We start from the raw sequence: 23,946 nt of genomic DNA, 5'->3' as shown, positions 1-23,946 counted from the left end.
TTGCTCAACTGTATATTTTGGCTACAAGTAAAAGATTAGCAATGCCAGAAAACCAGGACTGCTCAGAAAGACTCATGATCAACATCAACAACCTCATGCATGAAATAAGTGAATTAACAAAATCGTACAAGATGCTACATAAGGTATAAAAGGAAGCCCAATCTGAAGCAGCAACAAAAGGTATTGCTCCCACAGAAGTAACAATGGCAATTAAAAATGATCATAACAGTGACCCAGGTAGATATAATTCTCCCCATGTAACCAAGGTTGCTGTCATATTCAGAAATGAAGATGGAGAACCTCCTTTTGAAAGGGACTTGCTCATTCATTGTAAACCAGATCCCAATAATCCAAATGCCACTAAAATGAAACAAATCAATATCCTGTTTCCTACATTAGATGCAATGACATATCCTATTCTTTTTCCACATGGTGAAAAAGGCTGCGACAGAAAGTATCTGAACACCAGCTACTGGAAAAATGTCACACTGATGCCAAAAACACCAGCGTTATCGACAGAAAATGTCTAAAGACCAACGTGCCTTTAAAGTTGAAAGAAGGCGGTGGTGACGACAGAATATGTGTATTCTAAAACTTGTCCACATGGTGTATTCTAAAACTTGTCTGTGCATTAAGATTCAGAGACAACAGTGTAATCGACAATAATACTAGACAAAATGTAAGGACACGAGTCACACAAATGCAGTATTATGGATTTCATCTCTTTGTGCAGGACATGTTTAATCCTATTTTAAATGCAGGAAAATTAACTCAGCAGTTTATCGTGGATTCATATTAAAAAATGGAGGCCAATCGGATAAATTTCATCAAAGCAAACCAATCTAAGTTGCGAGTTGAAAAATATAGTGGTTTGATGGATTATCTCAAATCTAGATCTGAAAATGACAATGTGCCGATTGGTAAAATGATAATACTTCCATCATCTTCTGAGGGTAGTCCCAGAAATATGCAGCAGCGATATCAGGATGCTATGGCAATTGTGACGAAGTATGGCAAGCCCAATTCATTCATAACCATGACATGCAACCCCAAATGGGCAGATATTGCAAACAATTTACAATGCTGGCAAAAAGTTGAAAACAGACCTGACTTGGTAGCCAGAGTTTTTAATATTAAGCTGAATGCTCTTTTAAATGATGTCTGTAAATTCCATTTATTTGGCAAAGTAATAGCTAAAATTCATGTCATTGAATTTCAGAAACGCGGACTGCCTCACGCTCACATATTATTGATATTAGATAGTGAGTCCAAATTATGTTCCTCTAATTAATTCCCTTTCATTGTGCACAAATTTCGTGCACCGGGCTACTATTATCAAAATAAAGCATTAGCAAACAGAATCTAGTAGCTCTCTAGATTCTGAAAAATAAAATTAACATAAGTGACATTTATTCTCAGAAACCATGGGTAGATGATAATCCAATAGAAAAGTGGGTAAAAAATTATGAACCAGAAGTTCACAGTAAAGGAAATACAATAGGCTATTAAAAGTATGAAAAGATGTTCAACCCCACTCATAATAAGAGAAATTAAAATTTGAAACTTTTTGATATACTGTGTTTCACATAGTTTGTCAATGATCAAAAACGTTGATACAACATAGTATTGGTGAGTGTGTTTGTGGGAGAATAAATTGGTATAAATTCTAAAAAGGGTAATCTGGCAATATTTATCAAATTACAAATGCACATGCCTTTTGAGCTGGCAATTCATTTGTAAAAACGGAACTTGTTAGAATATAGGATTCATTGAAATAGCATAGGTACACACTGTTATTTTTGCTGCATTTTCTTTAATAACAAAATATTGAAAATATCCTGAATATCCAATAGTGCGTCCTTACATAAATTACAGAACATCAATGCAGCAAAATACTATTAGTCATTAAAAAGAATAAGAAGTACTTTTTTTTACTGATCAAGAAAAATCTCCAAAATGCATTGCTGAGAAAGTTGAAAGAACAGTGTATATATGCTACCTTTAAAAAATGAAGAAGTATATTTGCTTGCATATACATAAATATTAGAATAAGAAAGTGGTAAATCTGGGGTTGGGGGACCTGCATAAGAAGAAATTTTGAATCATATAACTATATTTTTAATGTTATGTATCTCATCTGGTCATAGCAGAAATTAGACCTTTAGGAATTCATCATTTTAAAAGCATGCACAATCTGAAATTCAAAGTAAAAATGAAATTTTATCACCTCCACACCTTAATTATGTCTGTCTTCTGACCCAGGTCATCATGTACTTCACCTGCCAAACAAAAAATGAGAATTAAAACTAAATGAAATTGATACTAGATTTAGACATTTAATCTTCAGGAATACACTTATTAAAGTACCACTACTGGATGGCATCCTGGGTTCAAAGGTAGATTTTTTAAGAGTGTTTTCAAATTGTAACCCTAGACATGGCTATCTATACAGAGAGATACTCATTTTGTCCAAGATAGAACTAACATGCAGTATGCATTTAAGCAAAACTTGCAATTGTGTATTTCTGATATTTCCATCATTCTGGCATTACATTATCTATGATGTTTGTGAGAGGCAAATTTTATCTTCTACTTTATCCCCACAGTTGGGGAGTCCAAAATTATATCCAATACAGACCAATTCTTGTCAATGCTAGAGCTCGGTGAGTACATCTTTGTCTACCGTGGTTGAGGCCAGATACATCTGTGCATTATGAAGGCCAGATGAGCATGTAAGCTTTAAACAATGGCAGTGCCTTCTTCAGGCAGAGCACACAGCCACCTACTATATGTGCCAGACACTTAAAAATAACTTCTTAGGATAAAGCCAATATCTGATTATTATAGCTATATTGTAAAATACTGGACATTTACAGTAGAAAATAAAAATGTTTAAAAGTCCTACCACCCAGAGAAAACCAATATTTGCAGAGTTGTTTTAAGGTTGATTATATGTGTGTGTATATTGTGTATATGTTTACAGGTATACATATATTCATCATACCAGTCACAAATTTCTGCTTCCTGCTGTTTTGTAACCACTTAAAGTATAAGATTTTCTCCTGTCATTAAAAATTCTTTGTGAATCTAATTTTGAAGGATTGTATGATAGCCCATGTAGCATCATTTACTTTAGCTTTATCCTAACTGGAGGTCTTTAAGATTTTTCTAATTTTTGCTTGGCATTTGAAGGTTTAATACTATTTGCCCGGCCTATAATTCTTGTAAAAATAATGAGTTATTTGCATCCATCCTGTGCCAGAAACTTACATTATCACTGATCTTTATAACAAACCTGCCAGGTGAAGATTTTCATTCCTGTTTTATGGATGAGTGAACTGAAGAACGGAGTTCAATGTAACATGACTAAACTAAAACTGCAAAGGCAGCAGAGTAGGTTTTTGAACTTAAGCCTCTCTCTCTTTTTACTACATAATGCTGTGACCAAAAAAAAGACACTTGACTAACAGTTATTTGTTGTTTTTCTGAGGCACAGGTCTAAATGTGGGCTGCTGTGTAATTGCATGTGGGAGGAGTCCCTGCGCTAGTCAATAAACCTAACCAAGCACCTTGATTTAAATTTCAGACTCACCGTGCTTATGTTCCAGTCATTACCCCATATGCAATAACTCTAATAAAGGATGAAAACAAAACTGTGTCTTTGTGTAAAATGGTCCCTCCAAAGAAAGCTCACTTTTAGGGTTGTGATAGGAGTGAAGGAAAATTAAAGAGGTCTAAGAAAAATAATAGTTCTGAGCCAGAGAATAGATAAATCAGAGTATAATGTCAAAAATTTGAAAGGCCTGGATCTATGATATAAACAAGACCAACATGTATGATAGCAGGGAAAAGTTATTCTGAAACATAAATTATTATGGCATACAAATTAAGGGCCTAAAGAGGTTACTTAAATATTTCAGTTACTTTCCTGCATTTTATGAGGGAAATTATAAGCTATCATGGGATTTGTAAGTTTGGAGATTTGCAAAGATCTTGGGATATTTACTTTGTGAAAATCAAAGGCCTTCTCTAAAAATATTCCTGTGACAAACAACTCTACAAACAAATCTGGGTCCATATGTCTAATAATTTACTTAACATCATTTCCTAGAAGTGATATTATTATTATATTATCAATGGTGCCATGCAAAATAATTCAAAAGTTCCCCCAAATTCAAAATACCTCTAATACGCTCTAAAATTTTCCCATTTAAACTACTCTTTGGGTTAAGGCAGTATTTGGAAAGTCTTTGAAAATAATGTCCATAAAACTTTTTAAGGAAAGTTTCTGTTTTATTTACTAGTCATTATGATAGGGATATATGAAATACACAATATAGCTGAGGCTGTGGGCGTCCAGGTTGAAAACATTTAGTCCACTGCCAGAGAAGTAGGGGGCAGAGGAGAGGTGAGGAAACCATGGTGTCCCTGGGTTACGGGGGTGGGTTGAAAGAGGGAGGTTAAAAGGCAGGAGAATATAAAAATCAATGTCTTGTGTTCTTAGTTTCATTCAAGGTCAAATCGTACTTTAAAATATTTGGAAGTATGTGAAGTTTCCCATCAGGAAACAATAGGAATTTCTTCCTGTGTTTCTTGGATTTCCTTTACTTCCTGAGATTTCTATTTGGAGAAACTGGACTCTCAGAATCCAGTGACATAAGATCAGGGGAACCCAACAGAAACCTTCTGCATAGCGTCCATGCTCTCAGCAGAAGGAATTATTTGCTAATTGACCAAAGTCTGGGTGAGAAAGGTCACATATAAATAGAATGCTTGAAGTTCAAATACAGAGCAGGTATCCTGACAAAAGCATACAAACAGGAACTGCATAAGGATGAACTAGCTTGTCTGGCCCCTCAAAGTATCTCTACAGTGTGAATTCTCAGGAATGAAGAGTGAATTCTCACAAATACAGGCAGTAAAATCAATTCCAGAGCTGATGGGAAGGATGCATAAAATACTACGAAGAACTTGTCCCCTCTGGGATATGGACCTATTAAGTACCACAAAGCAGAATTACGGAGTTGGAACACTGAATGGAACTTTGGAGAGTATCACATCTAAGCCCCTTCTCTACCCATGAATGGTAAAAATTCAGTTTCATCTAAATTATTCAACATTGCTTGGCTGGTGTGGCTAAGTTGGTTGAGCAACAACCCATGTACCAGGAGGTCGTTGGTTCGATTCCCTGTCAGTGCACATGCCCGGGTGACAGGCTCAACCCCCAGTAGGGTATGTGTAGGAGGCAGCTAATCAGTGTTTCTTTCTCATTGATGTCTCTCTCTCTCTCTCTCTCTCTCTCTCTCTCTCTCTCCCCTTTCCTTTCCTTTCTCTCTAAAATCAATTTTAAAAGCATTTAAATTATTCAATTTAAAAACATTTAAGTTATTGGATGAATATTTATTGATCCAACTAATATTTAGTGAGTGTTTATTATGTGCTAAGCACTGTTAGATGCCGATGGCACCCATATTAACAAGAAAGCAGTGATGGTTTAGGATTTCTTAATAAGAAAAAATATATAGGCTTGCTTATTTTTTACAGGACCATTAATAATATCATTTTTAAAAAGGAACTGTTCTCTTACCATAGATCCTCCCGTTAATGGAACATTTTTTAAAAGTCATGATGTTCTGAGTGAGGGTGCCCGTTTTGTCAGAGAAAACATATTCAATTTGGCCCAGTTCCTCATTGAGCGTGGTCGTTCGAGCTGCAGCAGGTGTTGCTTTTCCAGAGTAATACATCTTCTGGTCCCAGTTTATAAAGTAACTGTGTCCCAGACGAATTACTTCCACACTTTCATCCATTAACATAGGGGGGGGAAAAGAGTTGCTCCATCAATTTCAGAACATACAAAGCTTTGCCAAAGTAAGAAGTCTGCCAAAGTCCTTGGAGTTTAGAAGAAATTGTGGATGCTCTATCTATCCTTAGTCCCTTGTGACCTTCAGAAGCAGAAGCATCTCAGCAGAGCCTGTTTCTTAAACCTTCCCGAGTTGTTTCCTTACAGCACAAGGAGACAATAAGCTGGCTTTGCATAAAGCCTTAGGGAACAGTTCATGGTTCTCTATTTACATTAAACAGGCCCAGTGGAGATTTCTTGTGTTACATATTAATTGGCATTTCTCCTATATCTTAGGAGAAATGACTATTAAAGATGTTTGTCAGATGTCTGACCTAATGTAGTATGTTATTGAGGACTTTCTCTTCAATACTTTTTTTGATGTGGCTTCACTTTGCCAAAAGATGTGGAAAGAATCCCTGCAAAGCATGGAGGAAGCCATACTAGATACTGAGTGGAAACAGGGGAGTGTTGTCATATTACTCTGCCTATTCACCAGGACAAGAGCATTGTCTTACAATCTAGTGATGATTTATGACTTTCCAACTCTGGAAGTGAAATTTCTGTAGCCCAAGGTATGAACTTTCTCAATCTTTATCATACATAAGGCCAAATCAATTTCCAAAAAAGTTATAATAATGTAAGTTTCTACCATTAGATTATTGAAAATTATCTTTTACTAAGTGCCAAGTCAAATGCATCTAATTGCTCTTTACTGCATTTCTTTTCAGTGTGTTAAACATTTATTCCAGATTTTATTGGCCAGTTGTTTTCTTCTCGGAATTATCTAATTGTGTTATCTGCCTATTTTATTTTCCTATTGAGATGTTAGTGTATTTAGTTATTTGTTAAGAAACATATATTTTAATATATATACATTATGCAAATATGCTACACAATTTATCATTTGTCTTTTAATTCTATTTTCACTGTTTTTAACATACAGAAGTTTTCTCTTTTTAATTGATCCAATTTACCCATGTTTTAGAGTTTCTGTTTATAATTTCAGTTTGGGGAGTTTTACTTAGATAGGCCCTCCAGTGCCAAGATTATGCATACAGGTAACCACATTATTCTTCTATTTCTTTATTAATTTTCCCACATTTAATTATTTGTCACAATCAGAATTTTTTGAAGTATGATGTACATATTAAGAGCTAATTTCAATTTTTACCAACAGAAAGGTTCTCATCACCATTTAACACTGAGCCCTTCCTCCTATTATGCTGGGCTGCTTCCATGTCACATATAAATTACTTTCCTCACTAAAATCTATTTTATGAAATTCAGTTGTATTCCTTAGTGTGTCACTTTAATGCATCTCATGTTTTCATTATTGTAGCTTTCTAAAATTTGGAAATACCTGGGAAGAGATGAGAGAACATTTATTCTCTTCTGGTTCAAAGATTCTTAGCTATAATCACTCATTTATTCTATGATGATGGGATCATCATATTCATCTAAATAAACTTTAGAATCAATGTATCAGCTTTCTCATAAAACTTACTTAGGTTTTTATTAACTCTGTGTTGGCTCCTGAATTGTTTTAAATAACTGATATTTTATAATGCCTAAAACAACTTCAAGAAGAATATTTCCAGGAATTCAATTTTGAAAAATATCTTTATTGTTAAAAAATTTTAGCCTGGCCAGTATGGCTCAGCCGTTGAGCATCAATCCATAAACCAGGAGGTCAGTTTGATTCCTGGTCAGGGCACATGCCTGGGTTGTGGGCTCGATCTCCTAGAGGAGGCGTGCAGAAGGCAGCCAATCAATGATTCTCTCTCATCATTGATGTTTGTATCTCTCTCTCCCTCTCCCTTCCTCTCTGGAATTGATAAAATATATATTTTTTTAAATTTAGTTTAGTCTTATTTTTTTTCACATAGGTTCACACCATAGCTTGATAACTTTGTTCCTGGACATTATATCATTTTACTGATAATTTCTTAAATTGTTATTGGCTTAATGAAAAGTTTTTAATATTAAAAGTATCTTAATATTAAAAATGTGATTATGTGACAAAATCAGACATTTAATTAAATGATCTTACTCAGAGTTTTATGGAATCATTCTTTTGGATTTTCTAGAATTGTAATCACATTGTCTAAGCTCTTCCTTTCTAATAGGTTTATTTCAGTTTTAGTTTCATGTCTCACTTTGTTCAGTGATATTTCAGTTGCATATCTTAATACATTAGTAAAGACATCAGAACAGAACAAAATAGTAATGGTCATAGCAAGAACCTAGAGCTCATTTCTGATCTTAATGGGAATTAAGCCTTGGTTTTCTCAGCTGTAAAGTGAGAAAGTTCACAGCAGCCTGTTACACTACCTCTGGTCTCCTTGAAGACAAAAGAGGACACCCAAGTACATGAAATTCTATGCTTCTTGCTCTGTCACTGCATGACATATCTACATTTTCCTTCCCCAAAGTGGTATGATATTAGTTCATTTTCTAACTATTAAAAAGTTAACACTTTTTTTTCACCCAAACTAAAAATCACATTATGACTCTGTAGAATCATATGATATAAAAATAAATGTCATACTCTGCGTGTATTTATTCATATATTTTCCTGTTATGGTTTACTATTCTGTATCCACCACCACCACCACCACCACCCCACCACCCCACACACACTTCCTTATAAGGTCCTTGATAACTGTTCTAATTCAGCTTTGTTTTCCTTATTCTGTCACTCAGAAAGCATTAATGCACATGGGCCAGGCACAGCGTCTTACCTGTCATGGGCAGTCAGTCAGGATTACATGAATGAATCCTGACGTTCTATTCACTCATTTCATTAATAAGGACATTAACAGAGGTTAAGTGACTAACCCCGGGTCACATAAATAAATAACCACAGAGCCAAGACTAGAATTCAGGCATTTGGTAAAGCCAGTGCAGACCTGGCCTTAAGAACAACATTATGCAAGTAACCGCACAGATCAGTTGAAGCTTTCATTTATTTAAAAGTAAGTAGCTCCCTGAAAACTTAAGGCAAAAAATGAATGGAACAGAATTTGATCCTTCTGTGTTGCAGTACAAGCCAATGGAAATACTCTAAATTAACTTGAATTCTTAGACCTTAAAATAGTCTGTTGAGAGAAAGCGCATCCTTTTTGTTGGGAAAGCAGGATTTAAAAGAGTCACGGTGGAACATTCAGCCTTTTGTTTTATGATAGAGAAAGGAGACAAATATTCAAAATTAGCATGATCAAGCTGCTTAGTGTACTCTGCCTTCATGCTCAAAGAGCAGGCTAATGATTCCCCCTATTGAGTGGCTAAATAAGCAACATGGAAAGGAGTTCCTATTGCTTTGGAAAAAACACTCAGAAGCTAATTCCTTTGGAATACAACAGTTGCTTTTCTTGAGTTGGTATATTTAAAAAACCATAGCTGGGTATGTTTAACACTACAGATAAACAAACTGACAGCATAGAAATATCTTACCACAATCAACGTCCTTTGCTCACGTGGGATTGTTAACCATTCAAAGTAAATTCTGCACTATTACTCTCAAGTGACATATGGCACTAATTTATCCTTGGTAGCTATTCAAAAGCCTAAGGGAAGCTTCTGGTGAAGGCCTTTATCCCTCCAAACAGAAATATCTGGGAGTTCTCTTTTTCTAGCTCTCAGTCTGTAAGACTGAGCAACCTGAAATTCCTCAGAATGCTGCCCCTACCCCAAGTTCAGATCAGAATCACTGTTCCTATGTAGTGAAAGCAAAGCTTACATTTATCCTCATCAATACTGTGCCTTACCAACAGACAGAGGATTCCAGCCTCTTTTTTATTCTTGATTTCTTCACAGATGATTAAATCATACACAGCTTAGGCATAAAGGAGAAAACACTGCGCCAAGTGTCAGAAGACTTGGATTTGGATCTTGGTTCGAACCAGCACCCTGATCCTGAATGAATCATCTCATTTTTGAAAAATGTTCAGCAATAACTACTTCCTAAGAGTGTTAGGAGACATAAGTGTAGGTGGAAACACTTTATATAAAATATAAAATGCTATCTAAAGGTAAAGTGATATTATTTGGAGCAGAAAGACACTCAGAAATCTATTCTCTTAATCCCCTCAAGGGCATGTACCTTGGTTGCAGGCACATCCCCAGTGGGGAGTGTGCAGGAGGCAGCTGATCGATGTTTCTCTCTCATCAATGTTTCTAACTCTCTATCCCTCTCTCTTCCTCTCTGTAAAAAATCAATAAAATATATTTAAAAAAAATATATATATATATAAAATGCTATCTAAAGGTAAAGTGGTATTATTTGGAGCAGAAAGACACTCAGAAATCTATTCTCTTAATCCCCTCATTTTACTTAGTAGCAAATATTTGATAGGCAAACTGAGGCACCGAGATGCCAAGTGCTTTTTCCAAGGTCACACAGCTTTTGGTGCCAAGTGCTTTTTCCAAGGTCACACAGCTATTGGTGGCAGTGCCAAGACCAGAACTTGGGTTTGGATTATTCCCAAACTACAGGGGACACATTAGAAGGAAAAGGAATGCTAACCTGGGAATCTAGCCTTGGTGTCTAACACACACACACACACACACACTCTTTCAAATCATTAAATGAAAAATGCCAATGCACTTCAAAGAAAGAATGTATATAGAATATACTTCTTCCTTCGTGAGGGCATATGAAACTGCACACGTACTGGTGGTAAGCCACCATGAGCATTTATTATTCATTTGGGACGTAAAAGGAAAGCTGTAAAAGCTGACCATAGCTGTTCTGGCAAAGAGCAGGATTGACTACAGACTTTATAATTGGATACAAGCTGGAGAGGTCCTCAGAATCAAAGATGAGCCAGTAGGACACTGTTTACATAGAGCCCACTCTGAGCACGGTTCCAGAAGGCTCAAAGCAATTTGTGGTGTTATGGCCACATGCCACTACTTCAAGTCAATTTCCCACAACTTGACATTTCAGTTCCCTGACCGCTATCCAAAACAAGGGCGGATTTTGTGCATTAAATGTCCCTTGCTTCATCATAGCTAGAATTTGGAAAGAGAGAAAAAGAAGCTCATAAAAATTAGTGGAGGTTTAGAGCTGGTGATTTTGTGTATTGTTAAAATACAGATGATGAGGAAAGTCAAACAACCAACTCTCCCGTTGGCTCCAGCCTCTCCAGGACTGCCTGGCTCAGCCTTGGTAGAATTAGGATCATGAATGTCTCAGGTACAGACTCTAGGGCCAACTTATCAAATACACACACTCACATACACATATGTATCTATATCCATCTATATATGAGTGTATGTATCTGTGTGTGTGTGTGTGTGTGTGTGTGTGTGTGTGTCTATCTATGAAGAGAGACCATTTTAGCTCTAGAAATGACAGATCAAGTTGTGGTGGAAGTTATGAATCATGCTTCTATTTAACAATGGTTAAGCACCATCAACTACAGTAGGTCCTCGGGTTACGTCGGAGATCTGTTCCTACGACGTAATGCGATTTCGCCGTAAGTCGGAACCCACCTACATAAGCACCTATGTCACTCACATGGAGCACACACACAGCAGTAAATGAAGTGAAACAGTAAAAAAAAAATTTAAAAGAAAGATAACAATTCCTGACCTTTACTTGTGGTAAATAAATAATAAAAAACAAAGCACATATGTACATACGTCGAAATGACAAACTTTTTTATTTTTTATAAATTTTTGTAAATGGGAGATGGCGACATAACCATGAAATGACATACGTCAGGTCTGATGTAACCCGAGGACTGCCTGTATATTTCAACTCCTTCATGTACTCATTTATAGTTGCAAACAGTAATAGGAAAAACAAATATTCATTAAGCTCTTATAATGTGTCAGGCATCATTCTAAGAGCATTACATGTTTGTTTACTCCTCAGACAATCCTATTATTTTTCTCTATTTTTAAAATGAGAAAACTGAAGCACTAAAAGGCGAGTCAACTTGCCTGATTGACAGAGCTAGTAAGTGTAGAATAGAATCTGAATCCAGGTATCTGGAGTCAGACTAGTGGCAGGGAGGCACCATCGCCATATATCTCCCCAAATAGTCTTTTTTAAAATATATTTTATTGACTTTTTAAAGAGAGGAAGGGAGAGGGATAGAGAGTTAGAAACATTGATGAGAGAAACATCGATCAGCTACTTCCTGCACACCCCCAACTGGGGATGTGCCCACAACCAAGGTACATGCCCTTGACCGGAATCAAACCTGGGACCCTTCAGTCCACAGGCCGACGCTCTATCCAATGAGCCAAACCGGTTAGGGCTCTCCAAATAGTCTTTTATTCCTTAACCAACATCAACCCAATTCTAATCAATCAGGTTGCATGAGATTATGTTATAGTCCATATACTCCAAAGAAAAAGATTCGTGAGAAAACGAATTGAATGAAGAAAATAAAATGCATGTATTATAATTTGAAAATGTAAAAGTTAAACAGATTAACCAGCTTAGTTGCTTCATTTGTAACAGATGTGGCAGATCATAAACAGAACAAGACAACTATCTCACTGTTGTAATTTTAAAACAAACAAAAGTGATTACGCAAACAAAGGCTTTTGGTGAAATGGCTTCCCTAAAGTATAAACTCTCATCTTACCTCACATATAATGAAATGGGTACAACTGTATTGAGAATAATAATATAGGACCAGAATGTTAAGAATCCTGAGAACACAAAGTTCTTCTCTCCTTCATTCCAGAAAAGGAAACTTCTGAATTGGTCCCCAACTTGGTTCTCCCAGACTGAATTTCCTATGGCAAGAATAATTCCCAAGCATATGAGAAACCCAAATATCTGAAATGAGAATAGAAGTCTGGTTAACGTTAACTTGAACTCAAAACTAGTCATATCAATGCAATCTAATTGCACATATAACACCAAGAAATTGTCATTTGAAAAGCAAGTTACATAAAGCTCTTCTTACTTATCACTAATCATGGGAGTAAAATTTAACATTATTATGTAGGGAACTCAGCTAAATATTTTACATATATTTCCTCAATTCTCCCATTGACTCTGAGATAGGAACAATCATTCCCACATTTTACTGGTCAAAAACAAAAACAAAAATACAGTGAAAGCACAGAAAAATTATATAACTTGTCCACAGTCACAAAGCTAATAACTTTAATTCTTTGATTCATAATGAGCACATATATTTAAGTGGCTTAAATAAAGAAGCTCATATGTCCTGATGTGCCCTGGTCAACCCCAGTTTATATCTAATAGGAATAGGGTTCCTTCCTTCCCCCTTCAAAAGTATCCTGTTTAAATAAGTTATATAATCACCCGAGCACAAAAGCAAAAGGAAAAAAATGTTCAGTTATAAAGAAATGTCCCAGACTGAGCAAATCTTTTAGACACAGTCCTAGCTACATAATACTTACCTAAGGTCAACAAGAAAGATAAGGATTAATTAAAAGATTTCCTAACATACATATTTCCTTTTGAAATAAGGAAAAAAGGTAGTATGCAACCTAAAAATTAGCTGACTCTTACATTGTGATTAGTATCAATATTAGAAAAGCAGACATTTTGGAAGTATAGCAAACAGAACTACAGCAAAGTCAGTTCCTTGTGAGCCCAAAATTCCAGCTTTAAACAGGAAGAACACAAAGTCAGTGGACAAGGTAAGACCTGAGCTGAACTTGGTGTTCAGGTGACTTTGCTCTGCTAAGTGTCACCCTGTGATAGGAGCAGAGACCAGCCACTGTGGAGGGAGGAGTGGGGCTAAAGAATAGGAACACATTTCCCTCCGATTTCCTTTCTCCTCCATGAAAGAATATTCAGATGCTCTAGAACTGCTTTCTTCTTTTTTCTCTCATGAACAAGATAACCATATTAAGAAGACAAAGTTTGGGGAAAGGCAATTAGAAAATCATGTATTAGAGAAAAGTAGAATTGTGAATCCTTGAAATCCTACCAGTGTGGTACCTGGATCATACAGTATCCTCTTTCTTTCAATGGCTAATACTGCAAATTAATTTAACTGAATTACTGTAATAGCATTAAAATTGGTGATAGTTAGCATTAAATGCCTGAATTTAAGGACCGACTCGGCTTCTAATACCCCAATGGATCATCCAATTGTCTAGTACAAAAAGCTGGGACAGTCCTTGCTTCACAACCCAGTAATTTTACTCTGTGGTGGATAGATATACAATCCCCATGCAAGCCCTAGGAGTGAGCTCAGGGTCATTTAAGTTGGAAATTCTAGGAGGGGCACAGACTCCTTCTTGGCATGTCCCCTTGACCAAGGGATTCAGCTCCAAGAGGAGAGGAGAAAAGTCCAGGTCTGAGGATAATACTGAAAGTAAATCAGAGCCTGGACAATATTTTGTGCCCAAATAAGAGTCTGTTTCCTTCTTTCCTTATTCAGAATCCCACTGTTACATATCAGTTAAGCAAATAATTACTTGTGAGTCTGTCTTGGGGCAGGTGGGGGAACATGGTTCAAAGTTACTGTCCTCATATTTCAAGATCAGTGTCCTGAAACTTAACCCCTTCATAAGGAGGCAAAGTAATATTACATGAAAAATCAGATATCAGATCCACAGCCTAAGGTAGCATGAGACTAACTAAAAAAAGGATAGGATACAAGGAATTCCTGACATTTTTTAGTGTGTGGTAGAGGAAATCATTTCCAAAAAATTCAGAGGACAGAGATAAGCATGAGCTAGGAGGTATAGAAGCCTTTATGAAGCAGAACTGTGACTTAGGCCTCAGAGAATTCCTAAGTAGAATCAGTTACATGATTTTCAGGGCCCAGTGCAAAATGAAAACGTGTGACACCTCCCCTTGTTAAAAATTTATTAATAATTTCTTTTTAAAAAAACCTACATAGTGACTGCAGATCAATTACTAACATGAGGCCTTTCAGAGTGGGGACCCAGTGCAGCTGAACAGATCACACACTCAGGAAGCTGGCCCTGTCCATAAGCTATGTAGAGAGGCTGTGAGCAAGAGTAAGACAACAGAAAGACCAAACTACCTTAAAATTATGTTTTTTTTCTCAACAACAAACCTTTAGGATGTGGAGAACTTGCAAGACCATGAAGAGCCATAAACACTAAACCCACCTTGCATAAGAAACTCTACCAATGGTTAAGAAATCATAATCTGGAAAGTAGAGAGCTATATAACTGAGCCCAAAATGCAGAATCCCCAATATACACTACACAAGCGGAATGTAGACCTCTGAAAGAATTCCCAGCAAAATATAAGAAATATATTAATATAACAATGACTAGTGATATTGCCTACTTTTGTTATAGTAACTTACCCATAGTACTAGAGTATTCATCAGTCTATCAATGCTTGTCCTTTTAAACTTTGTCTTACCACTGTTCTGCATTAGTTTAGTGTCAGGACCTGCAAAAAAACATGTTTTTAATAACAACTGTGAAATGATTAGATGATGATGATGATGATGATGATGATGATGTCAAATGTACCTGAAAATAAAAGAATATATTTTTCAAAATAATTTAACTTTTTGTAAGAGCAAGCAAGGGCCATTATCAAGTTGTATTTGATTCTCAACTGGTGGCTTAACAACAACTCTGAAAACTACAAGAGAGTTGGTTTCCTTAGTATAAAATAAATCCAGAGAGAACTTGTAGCTGAAAGATTTAAGAAGTGGTATTTTTTTCAAAATCTGTGTACAAATATCTTTGTAGTTTGGAGCAGTTAAAAATAATTAAGTCAATCAAAGTGATGAATAATTTTAAAATGTTATAAAGAATCTAATCTAATAAAAGACAAACATGCAAATTGACCGTACCATCGCTATGCCTTAAGCCATGCCCACCAGCCAATCAGAGCGACTATATGCAAATTAACCCAACCAAGATGGCGGCCAGCAGTCACAGAGATGAAGTGAGCAGGAGGCTTGCTTGCTCCAGTGATGGAGGAAGCCAGCCTGCCACCGGCTCTCAGCTCCACTCAAAAGCAACAAAGTTTCAATTATAGAAGGTAAATAAATCCCAGAATAAAAAGAACAAGAAAAAAAGGAGAGGCTGGGAGCTTCCATTGCCAACGGGCTTGGCCAGCCTGAAAACGGCCCTCAGCCCCTCACCCAGACTGGCCAGGCACCCCAGTGGGGACCCCCACCCTGAAGGGGCTGTGACCAGCTGCAAACAGCCATCAGCCCCTCACCCAGGCTGGCCAGGCACCCCCAGCGGGGACCCCCACCCTGATCCGGGACACTCTTCAGGGCAAACCAGCCGGCCCCCACCCATGCACCAGGCCTCTATCCCAGCCGTGGGCAAACTACAGCCCGCGGGCCGGATCCGGCCCATTTGAAATGAATAAAACTAAAAAAAAAAAAGACCGTACCCTTTTATGTAATGATGATTACTTTGAATTTATATTAATTCACACAAACACTCCATCCATGCTTTTGTTCCGGCCCTCCGGTCCAGTTTAAGAACCCATTGTGGCCCCCGAGTCAAAAAATTTGCCCACCCCTGCTCTATCCTATATAATAAAAGGGTAATATGCAAACTGACCCTAACCACACAAGGACTGGGAATGACTGGTCACTATGACACACTGACCACCAGGGGGCAGATGCTCAATGCAGGAGCTGCCCCCTGGTGGTCACTGTGCTCCCACAGGGGGAGCTCTGCTCACCACAAGCCAGGCTGATGGCTTCCAGTACAGCGGTGGTGGTGGGAGCCTCTCCTGCCTCCTCAGCAGCGCTAAGGATGTCCGACTGCAGCTTAGGCCTGCTTCCCACTGGCAAGTGGACATCCCCCGAGGGCTCCCAGGCTGCCAGAGGGATGTCTGACTGCCAGCTTAGGCCCAATCCCCCAGGTAGCAGGCCTAAGCCAGCAGGTGGTCATCCCCTGAGGGGTCCCAGACTGCGAGAGGGCACAGGCCGGGCTGAGGTACCCCCCCACACACGAGTGCACAAATTTTTGTGCACCGGGCCTCTAGTCTATATATATAAAAGCCTAAGCGGACGGAACGACTGGAACAACCAGACGACCAGTCATTATGACATGCACTGACCACCAGGAGGCAGATGCTCAATGCAGGAGCTGCCCCCTGATGGTCAGTGCACTCCCACAGCCACCTCCCCTGGCTGACCAACCTCCGTGGTCCCTCCCCGCCAACCCCCGGGCTGGGACTGGGGACCAGGGGTGGGTGGCAGTGGATGCAGCCCCTTTTTCAGGGGGGCTGAGAGCCAGCTTCCTCCTTAGGACTGGCGGCCAACCTCCTGTGCCCCATCCCTCCCCTCAGCCGGCAGGCCCCAATTGGCTCGCCACCCACCTGCCACAGTGGTGGCGCAGCAGTGAGGGGAGAAGGGAGGGAGGCAGGAAACCACATGGTGACAGGGTGCCAACTATGGCAGTGGCAACCGGCAGCCGTTCCTTCCACACCCAGCCTGGTGACCGTTGCCTCCTCTCCAGCCCAGCCCTGATCAGCCTGGCCCCAATTGGCCCTGATAGCCAGTCAGGCCTAGGAACCCCACTCATGCACTAATTTCGTGCACCAAGCCTCTAGTGTAATAATAAATACAATTCAGAATACTAACATAAAAAATGAAAACTTAAAATAAGAAATCAAATTCTGAATCTGTTTCTCAAAATGATTTGAGATGCCTTTAATAGAGAAACTAGAATAACTACAAACCATGAATGAGCAAATAATTTAAATCTTTACTATGTATTACATACTGTGTATATAATATGTACTTTATGTAAGGGCAAGAATTGTTTTAATCTTGTGTTAGGTTAATTTCAGGTAAATGCAATACATTATCTCATGATATACTAACTAAGTGCCTTGTTCAAGGAATTCTAAGAATATTATTAACTGCCTTAGAGGTAAATTATTAGTTGATTAACAAAAGAGAATGTTAGACTATATTTCTAAAGAGATTTCTTGTGGGCAAAAAAGATGCTAAATAGAAGTGATTAAATTTTAATTATACCCAATTTCTCTAGTTTTCCCTCTCTACATCATTTTCCCCCTTGATGATTTTCAATTCATGAAGCCATTTAGTATAGGAGAGGACGAGAAATAAAAGAAAGGATGGGAGGCACACATAAAATTTACTCCATTTCAAAAGTCAGGGTAAAATGAGCAACCCTTAAAGACTTTCATTTACTTTGAAGAGAAATTGAAGCAAAGATTGGGTCTCAGAACAATTCACTGTCTTAAGTTGAAAATTGTACCCCAGTGCCCTATTCCCAGCCACTTCTGTGTAAAAAAGACCACCCACATTTTCTCAAATCATTTATTAGAATCATGTGGACAATGAGGGTGGGAAATATTTCTTTTATAGTAAAGATCACAAAAAGCAAATAAAGTTTGTGATTGCTAAAAGCTGAAATATTAACAGCTGTGTGCTAAAAGTTACATTTCTTAGGCATACATGCACACCAGACTAGCAAAGAATCTATTTAATGTATTTCTAAGCACTTATTTAAATACTAGAGGCCCAGTGCACAGATTCATGCACTGGTGAAGGGTGTGGCCTACAGGGATCAGCTTGCTGTGGGAGCGCTGCTCATCCCAGTCAGCCGAGCAGCTGTGGACCTGCCCTCTGAGAGGCTGTTCCAACTTTGGGAGCGCCACTCATCCAGGTCAGCTAAGTGGCACTCCCACTGTGGGAGCACACTGACCACCAGGGGGCAGCTCCTGCATTGAGTGTCGGCCACCTGGTGATCAGTGCACATCATAGCGACTGGTTGTTCTTATTCCACCATTCAGTAGCTGGGCTTTTATATATATAGACTAGAGGCCCCGTGCACGAAATTAGTGCACTGGGGGGGGGGTGTCCCTCAGCCTAGCCTGCACCCTCTCCAATATGGGACCCCTCAAGGGATGTCCGACTGCCCATTTAGGCCCAATCCCACCGGGCAGTTGGACATCCCTCTCACAATCCAGGACTGCTGGTTCCCAACTGCTCGTCTGCCTGCCTGCCTGATTGCCCCTAACCGCTTCTGCCTGCCAGCCTGATCACCCCCTAACCACTCCCTTACCAGTCTGATCAATGCCTAACTGCTCCCCTGCCGGTCCGATTGCCCCTAACTGCCCTCCCCTGCCAGCCTGGTTGCCCCCAACTGCCCTCCCCTGCAGGCCTGGTCCCCCCAATTGCCCTCCCCTGCAGGCCTGGTTGCCCCTAACTGCCCTCCCTTACTGGCCTTGTCACCCTTAACTGCCCTCCCCCTGCAGGCCCTAGTCCCCAACTGCCCTCTCCTGCTGGCCTAGTTGCCCCCAACTGCCTTCCTCTGCTGGCCCGGTCACCCCCAACTGTCCTCCCTTTCAGGCCTGGTCCCTCCCAACTGCCCTCCCCTGCTGGCCTGATTGCCCACAACTGCCCACCCCTGCCATCCATCTTATGGTGGCCATCTTGTGTCCACATGGGGCGGCCACCTTGTGTGTTGGAGTGATGGTCAATTGCATATTACCTCTTTATTATATAGGATATCCACAGCACAGATGTTGATATACACATATCTTCTTGACTTCAAAGGTACATCTCTTGAAAGACTTTTCTATACTCAACAGTCCTTGTTTCCTTATCTCTTACTCATTACTCAACCTAGTTTCTGGGTCAATCACTCCACTCAGCAGATCTGGTGCTATCATCAATATCTCCTATGCCTTCTTTGACCTCTCAGCAGCCTTTGGCTGTTGTCTACTCCATCTTTTTGAAACACACATTGTTACAATTTTCTCCTGCTTTTCCTCCTACCTCTTTGGTAGCTCCTTCTTTGTCTTTCATGATGACCACCACTCTCCACTCAGCCATGAAATACTGGGATTCATTAAGCTTGTAGAGGCTATATTCTCTACGTTTTCAGTCAACCTTCCTTGGGAAATCTCACCAAAACCACAATTCCAATTATCATTTATAGACCAAATATATATCTCCAGCTCAAATTGCTCCTGAGCTCTAAAAACCCATATATTTAGATCTCTATATGTAAGTGCCTATATGATATCTTCACCTAAATCTTTCTCAGGCTTCTCAAGTGGCCCTTGTCCAGCCCAACTTGTAATCTCCAGGCATATGTATATTTCTATACTCCATGGTCTCCATGCTCCAAAGTTCTTCATCTTAGTAAAGGGCACCAATTCTCATCCAGTTGTGAAAGCTGACAGACACCTAGGAATCTAATCTATCTCCATGACTCATACTCTAATCCAAAGTAATTTTGTCTCCCTAAATCCACTCTTCCCCTAACTCTAATCAATACTTTTTTTCATTCCCTACCACAATCATACATTTTTTCTGGGATCTGCTATTTATCAGCTTTACAAGCACTGTAGTCAAGAGTGAACTTTTGAAATTTAACACATAAACACAGACATTTAGTTTGAAAACTTGCAATGGCTTCCCAATGTTCTTAGGATAAAGACCAAAATCCTGGAGATGGACCACAAGGTCCTACATGGTCCACCCCCCACCCATGTCTCCAGGCATTCATTCATCTCTAGCCTCCTTGCTCTCTATGCTCCACACTGGCCTGCTTAAGTTTTATTTTTTACTTCACCATCCTCATGCCTGCCATAGGTTCTTTACCTATAATGTGCCTTTTACTTAACTTGCTCTTTCCTTTCATGTTCCTGCATTATATACTCTGTGAATCCATGTTCTTTTTCTTCAGAGTACTCATCTCCATTTGGATTCTATATTCAAGACTACAATTGTTTGACATTAAAGTATCTGTCTCCTATCAGATCCAAAACCACATGAGTGAAGGGACTGTATTTGTTTTAGTCACATTCTTAATCACAAATGAGTAATTAGTATAGTGCCTGACACATAGTAGGCACTCAATTAAATAATTGCTTAATGAATTAATTTATTAAGTAGCTACTATGTGGTAGGCAATGTACATATGTGCTCTTTATCTATTTTCTCAGCTAATGCTTAAGATAAGCCAACAAATTAGTTATCCTTAGCTTACTAATAATGAACCTGAAATTTAAAGAATTTAAGTAACTTGCCTAGGATTTATTGTCTAGTAGGTGTCAGAGCCAGAATTTGAACCCAGATTTAGCTAACTCTTAATCTCTTGCTCTTGAACACTATTTTAAAAATTATATGAAATAGTCCATTACTTCACTGACTCATTTAATCAACGTGTATTTAAGACAATGACTCATTCAGAGTCCAAACAGGAAATAGATGACACATTGAACAAGGATAATTAGAGAAAGGTTTATTTATAAAGGGACTATCCAAAAGTGTGCATGGAAGACAAAAGGTTAAGAAAGAAACCAATGACTTAGTAGCAATCAAGACATTTCTCTTGAAGGGAGGGAATGAGGGGAGATAGTTGTTATTAGACCTTAAAGGAAAGACGTATAACAAGAATAAACTCAAAATGGATAAAGGACTTAAATGTACGACAGGAAACCATAAAAATTCTAGAAGAATACAAAGGCAACAAAATCTCAGACATATGCCTAAACAATTTCTTCACTGATACAGCTCCTAGGGCAGTTGAAACTAAAGAGAAAATGAACAAATGGGACTACATCAAAATAAAAAGCTTCTGCACAGCAAAAGAAACCATCAACAAAACAACAAGAAAGCCCACTGCGTGGGAAAACATATTTGCCAACGTCATATCTGATAAGGGTCTAATCTCCAAAATTTATAGGGAACTCATACAACTTAACAAAAGGAAGATAAACAATCCAATCAAAAAATGGGCAAAGGATGTAAATAGACACCTTTCAAAAGAGGACATTCAGAAAGCCAAGAGACATATGAAAACATGCTCAAAGTCACTAATCATCCGAGAGATGCAAATCAAAACAACAATGAGGTACCATCTCACACCTGTCAGAATGGCTATCATCAACAAATCAACAAACAACAAATGCTGGAGAGGATGTGGAGAAAAAGGAACACTCATGCACTGCTGGTGGGAATGCAGACTGGTGCAGCCACTATGGAAGACAGTATGGAGTTTCCTCAAAAAACTAAAAATAGAACTCCCATTTGACCCTGTGATCCCACTTCTAGGAATATATCCCAAGAAACCAGAAACACCAATCATAAAGGATATGTGCACCCATATGTTCATAGCAGCACAATTCACCATAGCTAAGATCTGGAAACAGCCTAAGTGCCCATCAGTAGATGAATGGATTAGAAAACAGTGGTACATCTACACGATGGAATACTATGCTGCTGTAAAAAAGAAGGAACTCTTACCATTTGCAACAGCATGGATGGAACTGGAGAGCATTATGCTAAGTGAAATAAGCCAGTCAATGAAGGAAAAATACCACATGATCTCACTCATTCATGGATAATAAAGACCATTACAAACTTTTGAACAATAATAGATACAGAGGCAGAGCTGCCTCAAACTGATTGTCAAACTGCAGCAGGAAGGCCAGGGAGGGTTGGGGGGCAGGAGGGAGGGGGGTAAGAGATCAACCAAAGGACTTGTATGCATGCATATAAGCATAACTAATGGACATAAGACACTGTGGGGTAAGGGAGGCCAGGGGATTGTCAAGGGCGGGGGGGGGGGAAGGACACATATGTAATACCCTTTGTAATACTTTTAGCAATAAAAAATAAATTAATAAAAAAATAAATAAATTAAAGAAAAAAAAGGAAAGACGTATGTAGAATTTGCAGCCTTTAGAAGAATAACTTTATATTGAGGGACCCAGCTAACTTGAAGTGACTTCAGAAAGAAAGTCAGGAAGAATAAATACTTTGATCTCAACCTTCCTTCTCCCTTTGATCTATCTCTTCCCAGGGATCCCCAATGACCATGGCCCAAATAAAAGCCAAAGTTCAAGGAAACCTATGAGTATAAACCATACAAGTCAGCCTCTAGGCCAGAGAGAAGAGTGGAGAAGGGTGACAGTAGATCTGGAGGGGCAAATAGAAGACATTCAGAAAAAAAATCTACTATGTGCCAAGATGGAGGGAACACCTTAAACGAATAAGTATCCTACCCTCAGAAACCAGACTTTCTCCTCTCTTGGGTACAAAGGAAAAGTCATTACCAGGCAGGCATGGCCTAGGTGTTAATGTACATAAGACCCTCCTAAATTATAGATTTGTAAAGTAAACCATGTCTGTCTCTACTATATTCCTTTCACAATCCTCAATGGTAGGTATAATTAGAGTAATAATACAGAAAGAATAGTTAACAATTTATTTTGGATAACTGTCAGAACATCTAGGTGTTTACCTGGAACTAGTTCCCCCATTAGATGTCTCAAGACTTACGGGTTCTGAGACAGTCATCTGTGCAACTTTGGCATTGATGAAACCATCCATTCCTCTGCCTGCCATCATTCTAGGAAAGCTTTTATTCAACATTTGTGCCCAGATGAAAGACAATGGAGGCATTCTCTGCATTCAAATATCTGCCAAATGAAGGTTTCCTGCCAGGAAACATCCAGGCCACATCACAAAGAAAGAGGGTGTTCCCCGACTTCCCTCTGCCAAGATTCAAAGAGCAGTACATTTTCCCAGCCTATGCACTCTGAATTGATGCCGAAGGAAGGAAGAAGCAGGGAAGAACAAAAAACATTTGCCAAGCATCCCCTTATCATATGCATTGTCTCACTGAGTTTTTACAATGACTGTCTAATGTACCTATTATTTCCCCACTTAGAGCAGAAAACGAAACTTTGGAAGTTTCAGTGGCCAAAGTTTAACATCCTACAGCTGGTAAACAAGTCTGAACCCAGATCTGTCCAATTCAAAATTGTGCAAACTTTCTGTTATACCACTGAGAGGGAGACCTGCTCAACTTACCACCCCCCTTCCTTCTATGTAGGAGCATTTTCCCAGAGAGTCAACCTTATGAAGGAAAACTTGGCCCCTGTATGGTTCACAGCAGCTGTCCTAGCTTAACATGCTGTAGCTGAACCATAGTCCTGAATCCATCTTTTCAAACAAGATCATACAAATGCAAACAAAATGTTGGGCTACAGCCCATTCTTAGGATGAAGCATTCCCATCTCTATGACGACAGAGAGCAAACTAGTGAAGTATGGTACCTATTTGCTTTGTTTAACAATGGACAGGTTACTTTGATTTTCTAAATTGTATAAGGCATCCCATTCGATTGAATGCCTTATTGATTGTAACGTG

At 38.9% G+C, this 23,946-nt stretch overlaps 1 protein-coding gene across 1 annotated transcript in view; it reads right to left on the bottom strand.

Annotated features, from left to right (window-relative positions):
* The window catches only part of ATP8B4 (ATPase phospholipid transporting 8B4 (putative)), a 190,693-nt gene that overhangs the window by 72,267 nt on the left and 94,480 nt on the right, over nucleotides 1-23,946 (bottom strand). Inside the window, exons 10-13 of the mRNA XM_023751673.1 lie at nucleotides 15,130-15,218; nucleotides 12,445-12,641; nucleotides 5,588-5,796; nucleotides 2,236-2,279 (exon numbers count right to left, since the gene is read on the bottom strand). Of these exons, the coding sequence (XP_023607441.1) occupies nucleotides 2,236-2,279; nucleotides 5,588-5,796; nucleotides 12,445-12,641; nucleotides 15,130-15,218 (539 nt within the window). The remainder of the gene's footprint in view (nucleotides 1-2,235; nucleotides 2,280-5,587; nucleotides 5,797-12,444; nucleotides 12,642-15,129; nucleotides 15,219-23,946) is intronic.

The sequence above is a fragment of the Myotis lucifugus genome, unplaced genomic scaffold (assembly GCF_000147115.1).
Source record: "Myotis lucifugus unplaced genomic scaffold, Myoluc2.0 scaffold_23, whole genome shotgun sequence".
Lineage (NCBI taxonomy): Eukaryota > Metazoa > Chordata > Mammalia > Chiroptera > Vespertilionidae > Myotis > Myotis lucifugus.
The sequence above is the reverse complement of the archived record's forward strand: the minus strand, read 5'-3'. Positions and strand labels throughout refer to the sequence as shown.